General features: G+C 44.1%; 2 protein-coding genes across 3 annotated transcripts in view; one reads left to right on the plus strand and one right to left on the minus strand.

The window, feature by feature from the left end:
* LOC311428733 (zinc finger CCCH domain-containing protein 11A-like) overlaps positions 1-13,308 on the plus strand; it is a 234,884-nt gene that overhangs the window by 220,072 nt on the left and 1,504 nt on the right. The gene's annotated exons all lie outside the window — the stretch shown is intronic.
* On the minus strand, positions 636-6,078 carry LOC311428741 (ATPase family AAA domain-containing protein 2-like). Its single transcript, XM_084540049.1, has 6 exons — positions 5,788-6,078; positions 4,733-4,859; positions 3,513-3,695; positions 2,332-2,517; positions 979-1,108; positions 636-827 (listed from the first exon to the last, which is right to left on the minus strand). Exons 3-6 carry the CDS (start codon positions 3,669-3,671, stop codon positions 763-765), a joined length of 540 nt encoding a protein of 179 aa, XP_084396175.1. The 5' UTR covers positions 3,672-3,695; positions 4,733-4,859; positions 5,788-6,078; the 3' UTR covers positions 636-762.

Below are 13,308 nucleotides of genomic sequence, written 5' to 3' on the forward strand. Positions count from 1 at the left end.
GGGAAGAAAAGCCAGTGGATGCCCACAAGAAGAGGACTTTGCTGATCCGCAGGTATATTCAAGTTACATCTGTCTTTGAAATATACGCCCCTAGTTTAGGCTTATCTCATAAATTAAGGAGAAAAAGGCATCTAAGCAGCCAATTGGAGGAAAAAGAAAACACACTGCACTTATGGTTGATTCCTATTGAGGAGTTCCAGATGAAACAGAGAACAGGATCTCAAAACTTATTTTTACAAACTGCTGCTCTTATTCCTGTTCCCACAGGAACTGACAGTCCAAGAAAGGGCTTCAGACTTCATTAAAGTAGTCCTGTAAATACTGTTTGTAATTATAAGGAAAGATCTCTGTGCTTTTCAGTGCTGTGACACGCCTACATATCAAAGCCTTTTCACGAGCAAACTGTGTTGGCATTTGGACTGGCTTTTTAGAATGAAACCAGGGCTTTCAGCGAATAATCCCATAAGAGACATTTGAGAGTCAGCAGAAGTAAAAGCACTGCCTCTGCTTCTTGCAAAATCCTTACAGTGCAGCCCTAAAAACAAAGTTGAACCTCACCCAAAACGCTGAGAAATACGAACACTGAGAAGTTACAGACACACACAGATCAGCACTACTTTACCTTCTGTGGGTCAACGGGCTTTGCAAATTCCCTGAAATGTCTGTCAGTGGCAAGTCTGTGAGTAACGTCCCTCAAGAAAATTCTAAGGTCACGCAAGGTATCCTCCTCTTCCTCCTCCAACATCCCTACTTTTGTGGGGATCACTCTTGTGGCTTCTGAGGCTCAGCTGGTGGTGCTACAGGCACGACTTCCAATGTCCAATCAACTTCAATTCATCAGGAAAAATTAGCCAATTTACAGTACTCAAATACAAGCATATGACAAATTACTGACAGAAAATGACCACCAAAGCAAAGCCCAAAGAGCTAGTAACTTCGATAGGAAAGTTTTAGATGTACTTCTCATATCCTCCTCACCTCTTTTCTTTACAGGAGGCTTAGCCACTTCATTTAGAATTAGGTCCTCAAAAAAAGATGCTCTCTCTGCCCTACCAGGCAACTCAATATTGCACACTTCTCCAAATTCCTTATTAAATAATTTTTGGATCTAAAGCAGAAGGACGAGAGACATTTCAGATTTAAGGCCACAAAAAACTCATCTTCTATTCCAAAAAGACGAGTACCTTTTCAAATTAATAATAACCTGAAGAACACAAACTGAAAAAAGTTATCTTCCTGGCCTTAAAACGCTACATTTTCACAGGCTGGCACGGCAAATTCAAATATCACCTTTAAGAATTACCTATAGAATTAATGCTCGGTGAAGGGATTGTACGCTACACTGATAAAGTAATGGCTTTCACCACATCCAACAGCGCCTCCTTTGTATTTACTTGCCTTGCTGCAGCCTTTACTTAGAACCTTTACGGCTATAGAGGGAAGAGAAAGGCTTCAGCAGACAAGTGAGGGCTTTTTGCTGAGTTTTTATTTCTCTCCCAAAAGGTGTCTGAAGTAGCTAGTACCTCTACGTCTTCCTCCATTTTCAAGTTCTAGTATTAAAAGGTAGGTGAGGAATTTCACTACTTATTTTAGAAGGAATTTACAGCCTGTACAAAAACTTCTGTGGGAACTCAAGCACTTTCAAAGCAGTTGATAATAAACACGTCTAGGTAAGACCCGTTCTCTTCCCCCAATGACTGAGACCAAATCATCAGAATGACAACAGCGTGGTCCTGTTTTGGGCACCTTCCCTTAATGTAAACTCTCAGAAGTCAATGAAGTTCTGCACGTACTTTTACTACAGTTTATTTAGGACTACAACTAGAATTTGATTCCAAAGTTACTTTAGCAGAAATTGGAACTCAGCTTTCCAGCTTGGAAAGCTTTGGCCTATATGAAGAAAGAAACTGATTTATTTATTTTTTTTTTTAATCAAAGTGTTTCAATTCTCTACTAAATTGCATTATTAGCAGTTTACCCAACATAGCATGGAATGGCAGACTGTCAGAAGAAATCTCTTCAGTAAGAACATCCTCTTGTCATTTCAAGCACTTCATATTCTTGACTGAACCACTTTGTAGCCACCAGAATTATTGTATTAATTTATTATTTGCATGTGTGAGAAGGGGGTGAAAGTCACTTGCTTGATTCAGAAAAAACCTGAAGCAGATGCTTTCACAGTATTCTTTTTCTCTAAGCAAATTTTAAGTGATTTGTTAGGGTGCCTGAGTAATAACAGCATGCATTTAAGAAAGCACAGCATTTTGATGCTGAAAGCATTCATAAATTACAAGACACTGAAGAAATAGTAAGAAAAGTATTGACAAATACCTCTTCTGGGAGATCTGAGTGACGTACATCAGACGTAGCAAGCAGCAAAACTGGCGAAAATGCTGGAATGTTACGTAGTAGAGTTAGAAAAGTAAGTTTCAAGGCAGGTCCAGCGTTGTCCCACCATAAATGGATATCTGGGACATAAATTGTGCTTGGTGCTGTCTTCTGAGCATTTCGGATCAGCTAGTGAAAAGGAAAGCTTGCGTAAGAAAACTAAAACACGTACAAGAACCTCTTAATACATAGCTACATAGCCATCTGACTGCCCCATGAAATGAAACTGCGTGAACAGAGTGGCAAGCATCCTTTCACATAAGGAATTTCTCTGTGCACCCTTTCAGATTATCAGTATTCGGAGAACTCTAGTCAGAAGATGGGAAGGATATATTCAGGCAGTGGCTAGACACCATAACTATATGGCCACAGCCACAATCATCGCATAACAAAGAAAGGAAATGTCCCTCTTAAGGGACACATCAGTATTCAGTCATGTAACATGTCTGTCCTTACTTGTATGGCTCTCAAATGTTTCCACTAAAGGTAAAAATATTTTAAGGTAGTGATGCCAAACAAGAAAATGGATTTCCTGCCTAAAAGTAAAAACACCAAATCTGTTCAGTTTTTCTAGTTAAAACCACATCACCGTGCAAATGAAGTGTTTTCTGAATGTTAATGCTTTTATTGCACATACTGCAACAGCACAAGTTGTGTATGTCCGTGCGAAAACAAAATAAACAGAAGCCCCAAACCTTGGTTGCCTTACTAATATAATTTAGAAGAAGGCTACAAAAAGTAGCCGACATGCAGTCTGATACAGAGCCATCTACTGGGAGCACACAGTCTTAGGAGGCAATGAGAACTACTTTCTGGATCCCAGTGACATGAGCAGCATTTCTTTCCACAAAGAGATGTTTATTAGCAACACCGCCCAGCTTCCTGAGCTGCTAGCAACAGCCTCACTGTAAAACTGAGTATGGAAAATGTCGACATGTACAACATCCAGATTGTTTGTGGTGCTGTCTAAAAGAAAAGGGGATTTTCAGACAGAAGCAAACATCCCAGCACATTAAAACAAGGCCACCTCCATTACCAATGAATTTTGCTCACCTTACTTGCAACTCCATTGATCCTTTACATACAGTCAGTGAATCCGATGAGAAGAAAAAGAAAAAAGGTACCTGTCCACAGATTTCTTCTGGCGATGCAACGTTTGTAAGCAGAACAGAAAGGTCCAGGGTGTGAACGGGAAATTTCTCCAAAGCGTGCAACACCGCGGGTGCCACGTAAGAAACCTGGCCGTACCCTTCTTTTTTACTATTAGCAGACGGGGCTGGCATGATGTTGGTTCACAGAAAGCACTCCTAGAACAGGAGTTAAGAAAACAAGTTTATAAATGAGGTGCTGAATAGACACACAGATGTTCCAAGTAATTTTCCTATAGACTTTCTTTTCCCTCCCCAAATAATCCAAATGGCAGCGGTACATTAAATACATGTAAGATTTCCAGTTAAGTTATTCAGTCATTCCAATTGTTTCACCTTCTTCCCTTGTGTTTCCTATTCTTTACTAAACCAAGACTGCAAATTAATATCCCTGCAATCTTGCTTTACTTTATTATAAATTTATTATTTATTATATATTTATTATTTACTTTATTATAAATTTATTTTTATTTAAAAATAAATTGGTGAGGAGCATTTGTTTCCCCACTACAATCAGGCTGTACCTTTGCTGGCTTAAATCAAAGATGCTAGAGACTTAGCCTTGCTCTAAAGCACAGAAAATCTTCTGGACAGCACAGCAATAGAAACTGAGAAAAATAACTGATCCAGCTGTGACAACATGATCTAACTTTCCAACTGTGGGCTTGCATGACTTCCATACTAAAATATCACAAGATTAACACAACTCGGTGGCTTAACAAATAAAGACACCATTCAATTTTCTCTCAAGGTGTTTTAACAAGCCCTTTCTCAGTTTTCTTTCTGCTACATAATTCACTACTGGTTTAACAATCCTGGAAAACAGAAGGGCAAAAGGTGGCAACACAAACCCATAAAGCTGGGGTATTTTTAGCTAAAAGGACAGACTGCACATTTATGTGGTCTTGAGTCTTTCAAAGAATGCCATGGATTAAGTCAACGTGTTCTGGTAGTCTACGGATCACTTTGGCTTACGAAGAGAAGCCTGGGCTTTTCAATTTGGTCATTCAGAGCAACTTCATTACAACTTTAGTCCCTCCACCCTTTCTTCTTGTGAATACCAAGCACCCCTTCAACACACAAACTTGATGTTGCCCCTTCGTCTACCACCCCTCGCACTTTTAACAGCTGGAACTGTTTACAAAGACTCAGCAGACCTGAGAATTTAAACGTAACAGGGATCTATCTTTCTTTACCTGCTGAAACAGAGGCAATTTTTCTCTGGTCCGTCAGGCATTCCATCTTTTAATTCATCTCCAGAAACCAAGCATGCATCGTCATCACTGTCAAACATATCATCTTGTAAAATAGGATTGAAATGGTCTGAAAGGCAAAAGAGGTTTGTTAACTTTCCTGAATAGCCTTTGTCTCTTTCTCTTCCATTAATACAGCTTCTAAATCAGTGCCAAAACCCTTTCTTCATTTGAGAGCACACACTGAAAGCTATTTCCTACAGTTCAGCCCACCACAGATCTAAGGAGATGGAACAAGGCCCTACAAAGCTGTACTAAGTCCCACTGATGTGTACGTATAAGGTACGCTACTCTTGGTGATTTTTTTCTCCCCCTTAGAATAAAGGAGATTACGAACAATTTCTGCAGTTGCTAAACAGCTAAAATAAAACGAAAACAAACAAGACCATTTCTTTCTGGAGGAGGTTCCCACAATGAAAGCACGGGGATAAAGGATGTGATGGCCACAGAATTCCATTCATCTAGTAAATATCAATGCTAATTGATCTCACGTGTATAGTACGATCCACAAACATTTAAATTAGGAGACTGGTTAAAAATGATGATAGCTAAAACAATATTTAGCTTAGACCAGTTATACTTGTATCCTGGTCCTGACATTCTTCAGAAAGGAATTAGAAACATTGACCTAGAAATGCTTCCCCTCCAAAGATCTGAGTTTTGATTTTTTAAAGAAAAATAGGTGCCTTATACTTCAAACCTCAAGTCAACCTCTACAAATGCTAATTATCTTAGCTGCCGTCAGAAGCAGGATGCTTCAGTAGAGAACGCATCGTCCTTTACTGTGTTTTGAGTCATTCAGAGCTTCCATTTGGCATTTCAGTTTCGAATCCACAATAAAACCTATGCGTTGTATTCCAGACTTGCCCAAAAAAAAGACATGCACATGGAAATAATAAAATTCTACCACCATTATGTCTGAAAGGTTTAAGTTGATTGCACAAACCGCAAGTTTTTGCTTTAGCAGAATTATAAAGAAGTGGATGCTGTGGTTATACCTTGCTGTCGGTCCTTCTTTAGCGCAAGCTGTGCATGCGGGAAGATCTTCTGCACAACTTGTAAAATATTCTCTACTGATCTTTTAAAAAGTGGCTTGAAAATGGGTGATAGTGCTTATACGGGTGAAGCCTTGATCCGGTTTGAAGCTGGAACAACCTTCTTCATAGCCATGAAAAAGTCCTTTGCTTTTATTTTAATAGAATTAACGTCTAGTAGCAACTTCTCCCTACTTGCATAAATCTGAGGATAGCATCGGCGTAGAGAGCACAGCGCAGCTTCAGTACATAAAGATTTGATATCTGCACCACAGTATCCTAACAAACAAAAATCAAACGTTACATCGGTCAAGGCCCAGGTTTACAATATGCAACATTTAAAGAATTTGTAAGGCCAAAACCAAACAGCTTAACAGGGAATTCAAAGTGCTACCGCTCTGCAGGGGTGTTTCATGTTGCTCACTGCCTGATATCCTGCGCTTATGCAGCTGAAGCAGACTCCTCATCAAAAACTATACTCTTGAGGAAGATGCCCCAGAACCATTTAATGTTCTCAGACAACAAGAGGAACGATAACAAAGAGTAAATAGATGAAAGCATCTCACTCAGATTGCTATGAAGGTGTGCCAGCTGCCTCGTTGACTAGTTGTGCAGCAAGGCACAAGAGCATGGGTACTGCCTGGTACAAGCTAAGGTTCTTTACAACTTGGTCACAAGCAAGAATCCGTTTCTGTTTCAGTCTTACCAATGCATTTCTCAGCTAGTTCATCAAGCAACATGTCCGGTGGCTGAGGGGTCCAGTCACAAGTATGAATCTTGAAAATTTCTTTTCCAACCCTGAAGCAAAATCATTGCATTTTAGCTTGTCCCAAGTTTTCCTTAAAAATACCAACAAGAAACAAACAAACCAAAAGGCAAACAAACAGACAAAAAAAACAGTCCTCCCTCAAAACCCCTCATCTATTAATACACTTTTCTTACTTGCTCAACTTTCAAGTATTTTACAGTTATTTAATATACACTCTGCATTGTCAACCAGGAAATTGAATATTTCTTATTTGTTATACTGAACTTTTTCTAGGAACCTACAGTGAAAGAAAAGGCATTTATAGCTTCAATAACAAGTTTCCAAACTACGAGACCTAAGGACCCAGAGGAAAATACTGTAATGAAAAATTTATCCAGAAACATTTCTTTGCTGTCCAAAAAACTTCTCTAAAACTTAGCAAGCTTTCATTGGGACAGTCTCATTACTTCATCACATTTGCTTTCCAGTCAGTAAATTCACAGAAAGCACTTCTGGCACAATGCTTCCAATTGCTACAATTACTATAAAGAAGAAAAGAATTATGACTCAAACTACTACCACTGATCCGGGGCACAATCAAATGCAAACACGTCCCCTATTCACTCATAAGTGAAGGATTGAGACCGAAAACACAACTTCATGATGAAAACACCCAAGTGGACTAAATAATTAAGCAAACAGGTACAACTTTGGGAATGAAAGGTTTGATTATAGAACTAACTACTTGGTGGTATCATCCTGACCATATATATCCAGTACCAGATTTGCCTTCCATGGAACAACGCAGTGTCTCCACGTGTCACTCTTTTGTTCAAGTTGTCAATTATTTTTTTTTCCTATAAAGTTGGACTTTGCCATGGTAGCACTAACATTGAATTTAAGTTCTCACCTCTTAATTTGGCAAGTTGAAGAGGAAGTGTCTGCCAAAGCGTCCTGGTCTTCGTAAAGCAGGATCTGTAGAATCCAGTCTGTTGGTAGCTCCGATTACCACGATCTCCCCTCTGTTATCTATGCCATCCATAAGCGTCTGAAGAGTTGAAACAATGGAACTAATAGAAAAATATAATTTTTACTTACTGGTTCAGTAAATTTTGATACATTCCACATGACTTTTTTGATGCCGGAATAACCTTCTTCCTAGTGGTCATTCAAAACTGGGAAAAAAATAGTCTACCAAGTCGGGGTTTTTTTGATTTGATAATAAATCTGCAGACTGTTAAGTCATCAAGCACTTCAAGACTGTTTGAAATAATCTCTACGTTAATATAAAAGGAGTACTGCACACTTCTGCTCAGGAAGAAAATCACGGAAAATGTCAACTTTGATTTTAGATGTTGAATTTGTTGCAGTGAGATCTTCCTCATCGCACGATTCTATTTGGATTTAAACCATATTATCTATGGAGAGACCAAGATTAGGACAAGAACAGCACAGAGTTCAGCATGAAGCCAATCAGGAGCTCAAGTTTGTATTCTTTGTATTCAACTTTACCCTTCTCTTGCTGGAAGGACCTGCTTTTTGACTCTCCTTCTCTTCACTAGGAGCATGTTCCCTCTTGCATTCGTAATGCTCTTTCTCAGTGGTTTTAGTCTTGTCCTTTGTATCTTGGCATCTCTCTGTAACAGCTGAGGAGGAAAGGTTTTTAGAGCTACATTCAGTGTCACACTTGAGAGAGGAAGTTTGCCGCAATTTCTCACCAGGCTCACAAGACTCTTTGCCGTACAAAACGGTTTCTTTTGAAATGAGGTCACATTCTTTTGATCTTCTTGGTTTCTCCTTGTCTCCACCGTCATCACATTGGTACTGGGCGAGGTATTCATCATTCCCAGGAGATTTCGGAGGGTCCACGACACTGCACAAAATAAAATCACATTTCTCACTTCTGCTGAAGGACATGAATATTAAGAGTAAAACCTTCCAACGTCGAACAAACAAACAAAAACCTCCGAACTACAGGAACCCTCGCAAAGATATGCCATTTAGAAACCTCTCCTGTGATTAGGACACCTTCTTCAGCTCCCAGAGAAAGTGCTTTTTCCCCTCTTGCTTCTGAAGCCATTGCACTAAAAAAGCAAACGCATCTGTCTCCCTCCACATGCTGCTCTGAATAAGAGCCAGAATATTCAAAGCCACTCTATTTGTTCTCCCCACATAGCCGAAAAAACACCAGTTGAAAGAGTTTTCTACCTCTCTCCACGAATTTACATCCACATATTCTATGACTGCAAAAATAGAAGGCGGGGCTCAGGAGAAACAGCCAGTGCTGGAAATGAAAAAAAGCAGCCTGTTTCTTCAGAGTCTTAAGCCTATGCTACTAGGAACAAAACAAAACAAAACAAAACAAAACAAATCAAAACAAGAGGAGAGGAGAACAACAGCGTGAAATTTACCTATTCTCCAGGTGTTCAATTGCAAAGCCTCCTCTGGAGTATCAACAGTTGTGAATTCAGTGTGCTTAGGAGAAATCAGATCTACATCTGAACCACAACTACTTCAGTAGTATCACGAACTTCTGTTACTCTGAAGAAGCAGTCAGCACCGTTTCTATGTTAGGAAAGAGCTGAACAGAGTCTGTTATTCACATCAAGTAGTCAGGCAGGTTTCTTTAGGAAGGCTGGGTTTCACTAGAACATTACTAGCCTGTAAGCCTCATGGCATCACCTTCCACCTTGACTGCTGAACCTCCTTGCTCCCTACTATCTTCTTTGCCAAGATACAGCTGTCCACATTTACATTTCCTACTTGGCTGGACTGAATTTAAGAAGATCTTGCATCTAAGAAAGGGAACAAAAGCTGCTGCCCAGCAGCGTCTGGCTCAGGGAGGAGTGAGAAAGCTCTGTGCAGCCCCCAAGGTCCGTGCAGCAGGAGGCAGGAGGTGCTCCAGGCTCACAGCAGCAGTTCCCCTGCGGCCTGTGCAGGGAGAGGCCCCTGGTGGAGCAGGCTGTGCCCCTGGTGGAGCAGGCTGTCCCCCTGCAGCCCATGGGTCCCCCGTGGAGCAGATCTCCACGCTGCAGCCCCCCTGTGGCTGGAGGAGCCCCCGGTGGAGCAGGTGGCTGTGGCCTGGAGGAGGCCGCGGCCTGTGGAGAGCCCCCGCAGGAGCAGGCCCCGGGCTGGACTGGAACAGGCTGTGCTGAGCCTGCTTTGCCCGTGACGCTCCTTGTGGAGTGATCTCCCTGTCCTTCTGGCAGCCCTTGAGCCCTTGCCAGCCTCTTTTCTCCCCTTGGCGTTGGAGGAGGGGCAGGGAGAGAGCGCTTGTGCTGGAGCTCGGCTGCCCAGCTGAGGAAAACCACCACGGCTCTGTCTTGCCGCTGCTGCAGCACGCTGGTAGCAGCCAGCACCGTCTGTTCTTCGAGCCTCAGCAAGCCCACAGCATCTTCCGTGAAGGGATCCCTTTCCTTCACGCCTGACAGGCGCCGCCTCCAGAGGCTGAGGGCTTGTGCCCCGTTTGCAAGCGCTTTCTCAGTGCCCCCTTCCCCAGAGACGGATCCCAGCTGCTTGGCTTCACTGCCCTCTGCTGCCAGGCTCCCGCAGCTGCTATCCCAGCAGCGCAGCGAACATGCGGATAGAAGGCTGCATCATCGTGAGTATCCGCACGTTCCCATGTTACATCTTTCATTTTCCCTCATTCACAATCGTGTTTTTTGGTCAAGAAAAGTTATCACAAGGAAAAAAAGAATTGTACTTCTCTAATAAGTAGTCTTTGTTGTCCGGCCAGTATCAGTAAAAATCCCTGCTCGCTGGTAACTAGAGCCCTTCATAGACCAGCGGGCGGCAGGGGAAAGGCCTCCTGCCCGGCCGGGCTCCCCTCTGCTGCCCTGAGGGGGAGCAGGCCGTGTCGCGGGCCCTGTGGGTCGGGGTGCCCTTAGGGGAGGGGGGGGGGTGAAGGCCGCAGGGCCTGGAGGCAGGGCTGGGGGCTGGGGTGTTCCCTCCCCCTGTATCAGCCCCTTCTGGGCCCTGTGAGACGCGGAGCTGCTGCCCGGGGTTAGGCCCAAGGTCTCCTGTCAGGCCCGGGGCCGCCCTTCCCCTCGCCCTGCCCTTCCCTCCCGCTCCTGAGCCCTTCGTCAGGCCTTGCTGGGCCCTCTGTCCGGATGTCTGTCCTTGCATCTGACCCTCTGGCCATCTGTCCCACCACCCTGCCCCGTCCCTGCCCTCTCCCTAAGGAAGCAAAGAGTCCCCGGGCTGCCTTCATGGGGGGGGTAGGGGGGAGAGGGGAGGTTCTGCTGAGAAAAAAATGAAAGATTTCCCCCTTAACGGGCGCCTTGCGAGTTCTTTCGAGTTCCAACCTTCTGCCTTCCTTCCGTAGCAGTGCCTCTAAGGGGTGCGCTGTAAGGCAGCCCTCAGCTGGCACGTTGCTCCTCCGTTCCCCCAAGGAACTGCCTTCAGGATCTGACTAACTCTGGATGCACCCGGTTGTCGCCTTAATTTCTCCTTTAGCTTGCTGAAAACAAGCCGGTTGGGTGACCTTTTGCGTTTCTCGCTTAAAATTTGGATCGAGGAGGTCTGTGTTTCCTTACGCTGATGTCCACGCTGAAGGTGCAGAAGGGTTCCGTGCTGTTGCTTGGGTCAGCCTTGTTGCCAGCTTTGGAATGTTTAGCCTACCGGTGCTTCGGTGCTGTTGGGCTGCACTCAGAGTGTGAGCTCTGGGCGTTATTTCTCAAATACTGCGTTATTTGAGCGTACAGACCCGAGATATTCTGCGGAGAGGTGATTTAAGGCACGTCAGAACCACCGCTGCGGCGTGTGCCAGCGTCGGACGCCCGTTTGAGTGATCGGGAGGAGCAGGTGAGTTGAATTTGGTGCTGTGTGGCGAGGTGGTGTTGGGGGAAGAGCTAGGCTAAGGAGAGCTTCCTCTTGCTCTGCCCCTTCCCATCTCAAATGGCCGCTTCCTGGGGAGATGGGTTCGTTGGGAGGTTAACTACAACGTTACAGTGAGGATGAGGAATCACCTTTAGTCCCGTAGGTATTTGCTGCCAGGCCGCAGCGTTGATTTCAGAAATTGTATTTAAAAAAGGGAAAAGAAAGGAAAGATGTATTCTTTAACATACTCTCTTTTCTCGGAGAGTAGATGGAGGAGCTTCAGCCGTGCCCTTCCTCCGGAAACGATTCCCAGTGTCTGCTCAGACACTGAGGAGGAAAATGGAGGAGAGCCACCCGATAGAAATAAAGGAAAGAAGGGGTCATGGATTAAGGGAAAAGCACTACTTAAAAAATTGGTGCTCTCTAAAAACGGGTTAAGGGTTTGGGACCTGCAGGTGCTGCCTACACCTGTGTGCGTTGCAGTCGTGCCTGTTGCCACTGAGCAAAACGGGGAGAGCTGCTTTGTCGAACGCGGCGTGTTAAAGCACGTGCCACTGCCTGGAAGAAAAGCACGGACTTCCCTCGTGTGGGCCTTCTTCCCTAGCGATCTGTGGTTTACCTGATGGTTTCCCATAAGCTGAGAATGTTTAAAAGAAAAAAAAAAAAAATCAAAAACCAACACCAACGTTGAGAGTGGTGAAGCAGATCCTCACGTGGGGACTCAGAATCAGCGGTGACATCACCATGCGAAGCATTGTGTGTGCTTCGGGTTGGGGCTGCTGCGAGCCTCGCAGCGGGGAGGGAGAGCGGATCCGGGGTGCCTCTGTGTCAGCCCTCTGCCCTGGTGGCTTCGTGAGCACTGAGAGTTTGACTCCTGTGTTCCCAGCTTTCGCTTCCGCACCTGCGGTGTGGCAGAGCCAGCGAGCTGCTTGCTCAGCTGGAGGAGGAAGAGGAGTGACCTCAACATTGCCGAGGTAAAGCACAATTATTGAAAAGATTTGGCAAAGATGTGGGTTGTACCAGCGCGGCTGCTGCAGCTGCAGCAGATCCTGGAGCATTGGAGAAGATAGAGAGGGTTTTCTTCATGAAAAGAATGCTGTTAAAAGTGTTTTCATGCCAGAAATTAGGATAAACGCCTCTGTTGTTTGACATCCTCTATTGAGCTGGCACATTGGCATTACAGCGTACCTGGCACGCTGTTTGTATTAAAAAAAAAAGGTATTTTATTCAGGGCAGGCCAGAAACCTGCCTTGGCACTTGCACATCGCAGCAATGCTTACAGACCCTGCATCCTGGCTGCCAGGCCAGGATCTAAATCCGATGGTGCTGTTGGTAAACTGAAGCTCAGGAAGCGCTTCTGGGTTTTTTTGTCCTTCCATGTGAATTTTTACCCTGTGAAGATGGTGTATGAAGCTATTTTCGTAACAACAAATAGGTTTAAAAGCAGTTTCAGTTTAACATCTACACGCTTGGGTGTTATTAACAGAGCTTTGTATACTGAGCTGGTGCTTGGTAGGAGAAAAACCATCAATCTTACCTGGGAAACGTGGACCCCCTCAGCTACATACTGCTATGAGGAAACTCAGATGTAAGAACACACTTAAATAACACCTCACCAGAGCTGTTGTGCTCCTGACCACCAAAGGCACCTTTTTCCAACACCGTCGTACTGGAAGTTGATGCAGCTGGTTCCATCCGTAACGTGTGACTGTACAGTGCTGTAAAAGAACTATTTTTTCACAGCTTTGGAGAAAGTGAAGCAGAGAAAACCACGCATAACCACTGATACCTGGACCCCAAACTGCCACAGGCTGACGGTGATGCCCACTGGATATCTCCTGATACCCTGCTGCCTTCTGACTGCTCCAGCAGAAGTCCTGTTTTAATTAGCCAGCAGGTCCCTCTGAGGGAGGGACTTT

This window comes from Aythya ferina (genome assembly GCF_964211825.1).
Source record: "Aythya ferina genome assembly, contig: HAP1_SCAFFOLD_131, whole genome shotgun sequence".
Classification (NCBI taxonomy): domain Eukaryota; kingdom Metazoa; phylum Chordata; class Aves; order Anseriformes; family Anatidae; genus Aythya; species Aythya ferina.

What these genes read in the sequence shown, in the direction of transcription:
- LOC311428741 (XM_084540049.1), bottom strand. Translation starts at nt 3,671, where the DNA reads ATGCCAGCCCCGTCTGCTAATAGTAAAAAAGAAGGGTACGGCCAGGTT. An exon ending in ACTCAGATCTCCCAGAAGAG is followed by an intron (nt 1,109 to 2,331) that starts GTATTTGTCAAT and finishes CTTCTGCTTTAG; the next exon opens with ATCCAAAAATTATTTAATAA. An exon ending in GCCTCCTGTAAAGAAAAGAG is followed by an intron (nt 828 to 978) that starts GTGAGGAGGATA and finishes GATGAATTGAAG; the next exon opens with TTGATTGGACATTGGAAGTC.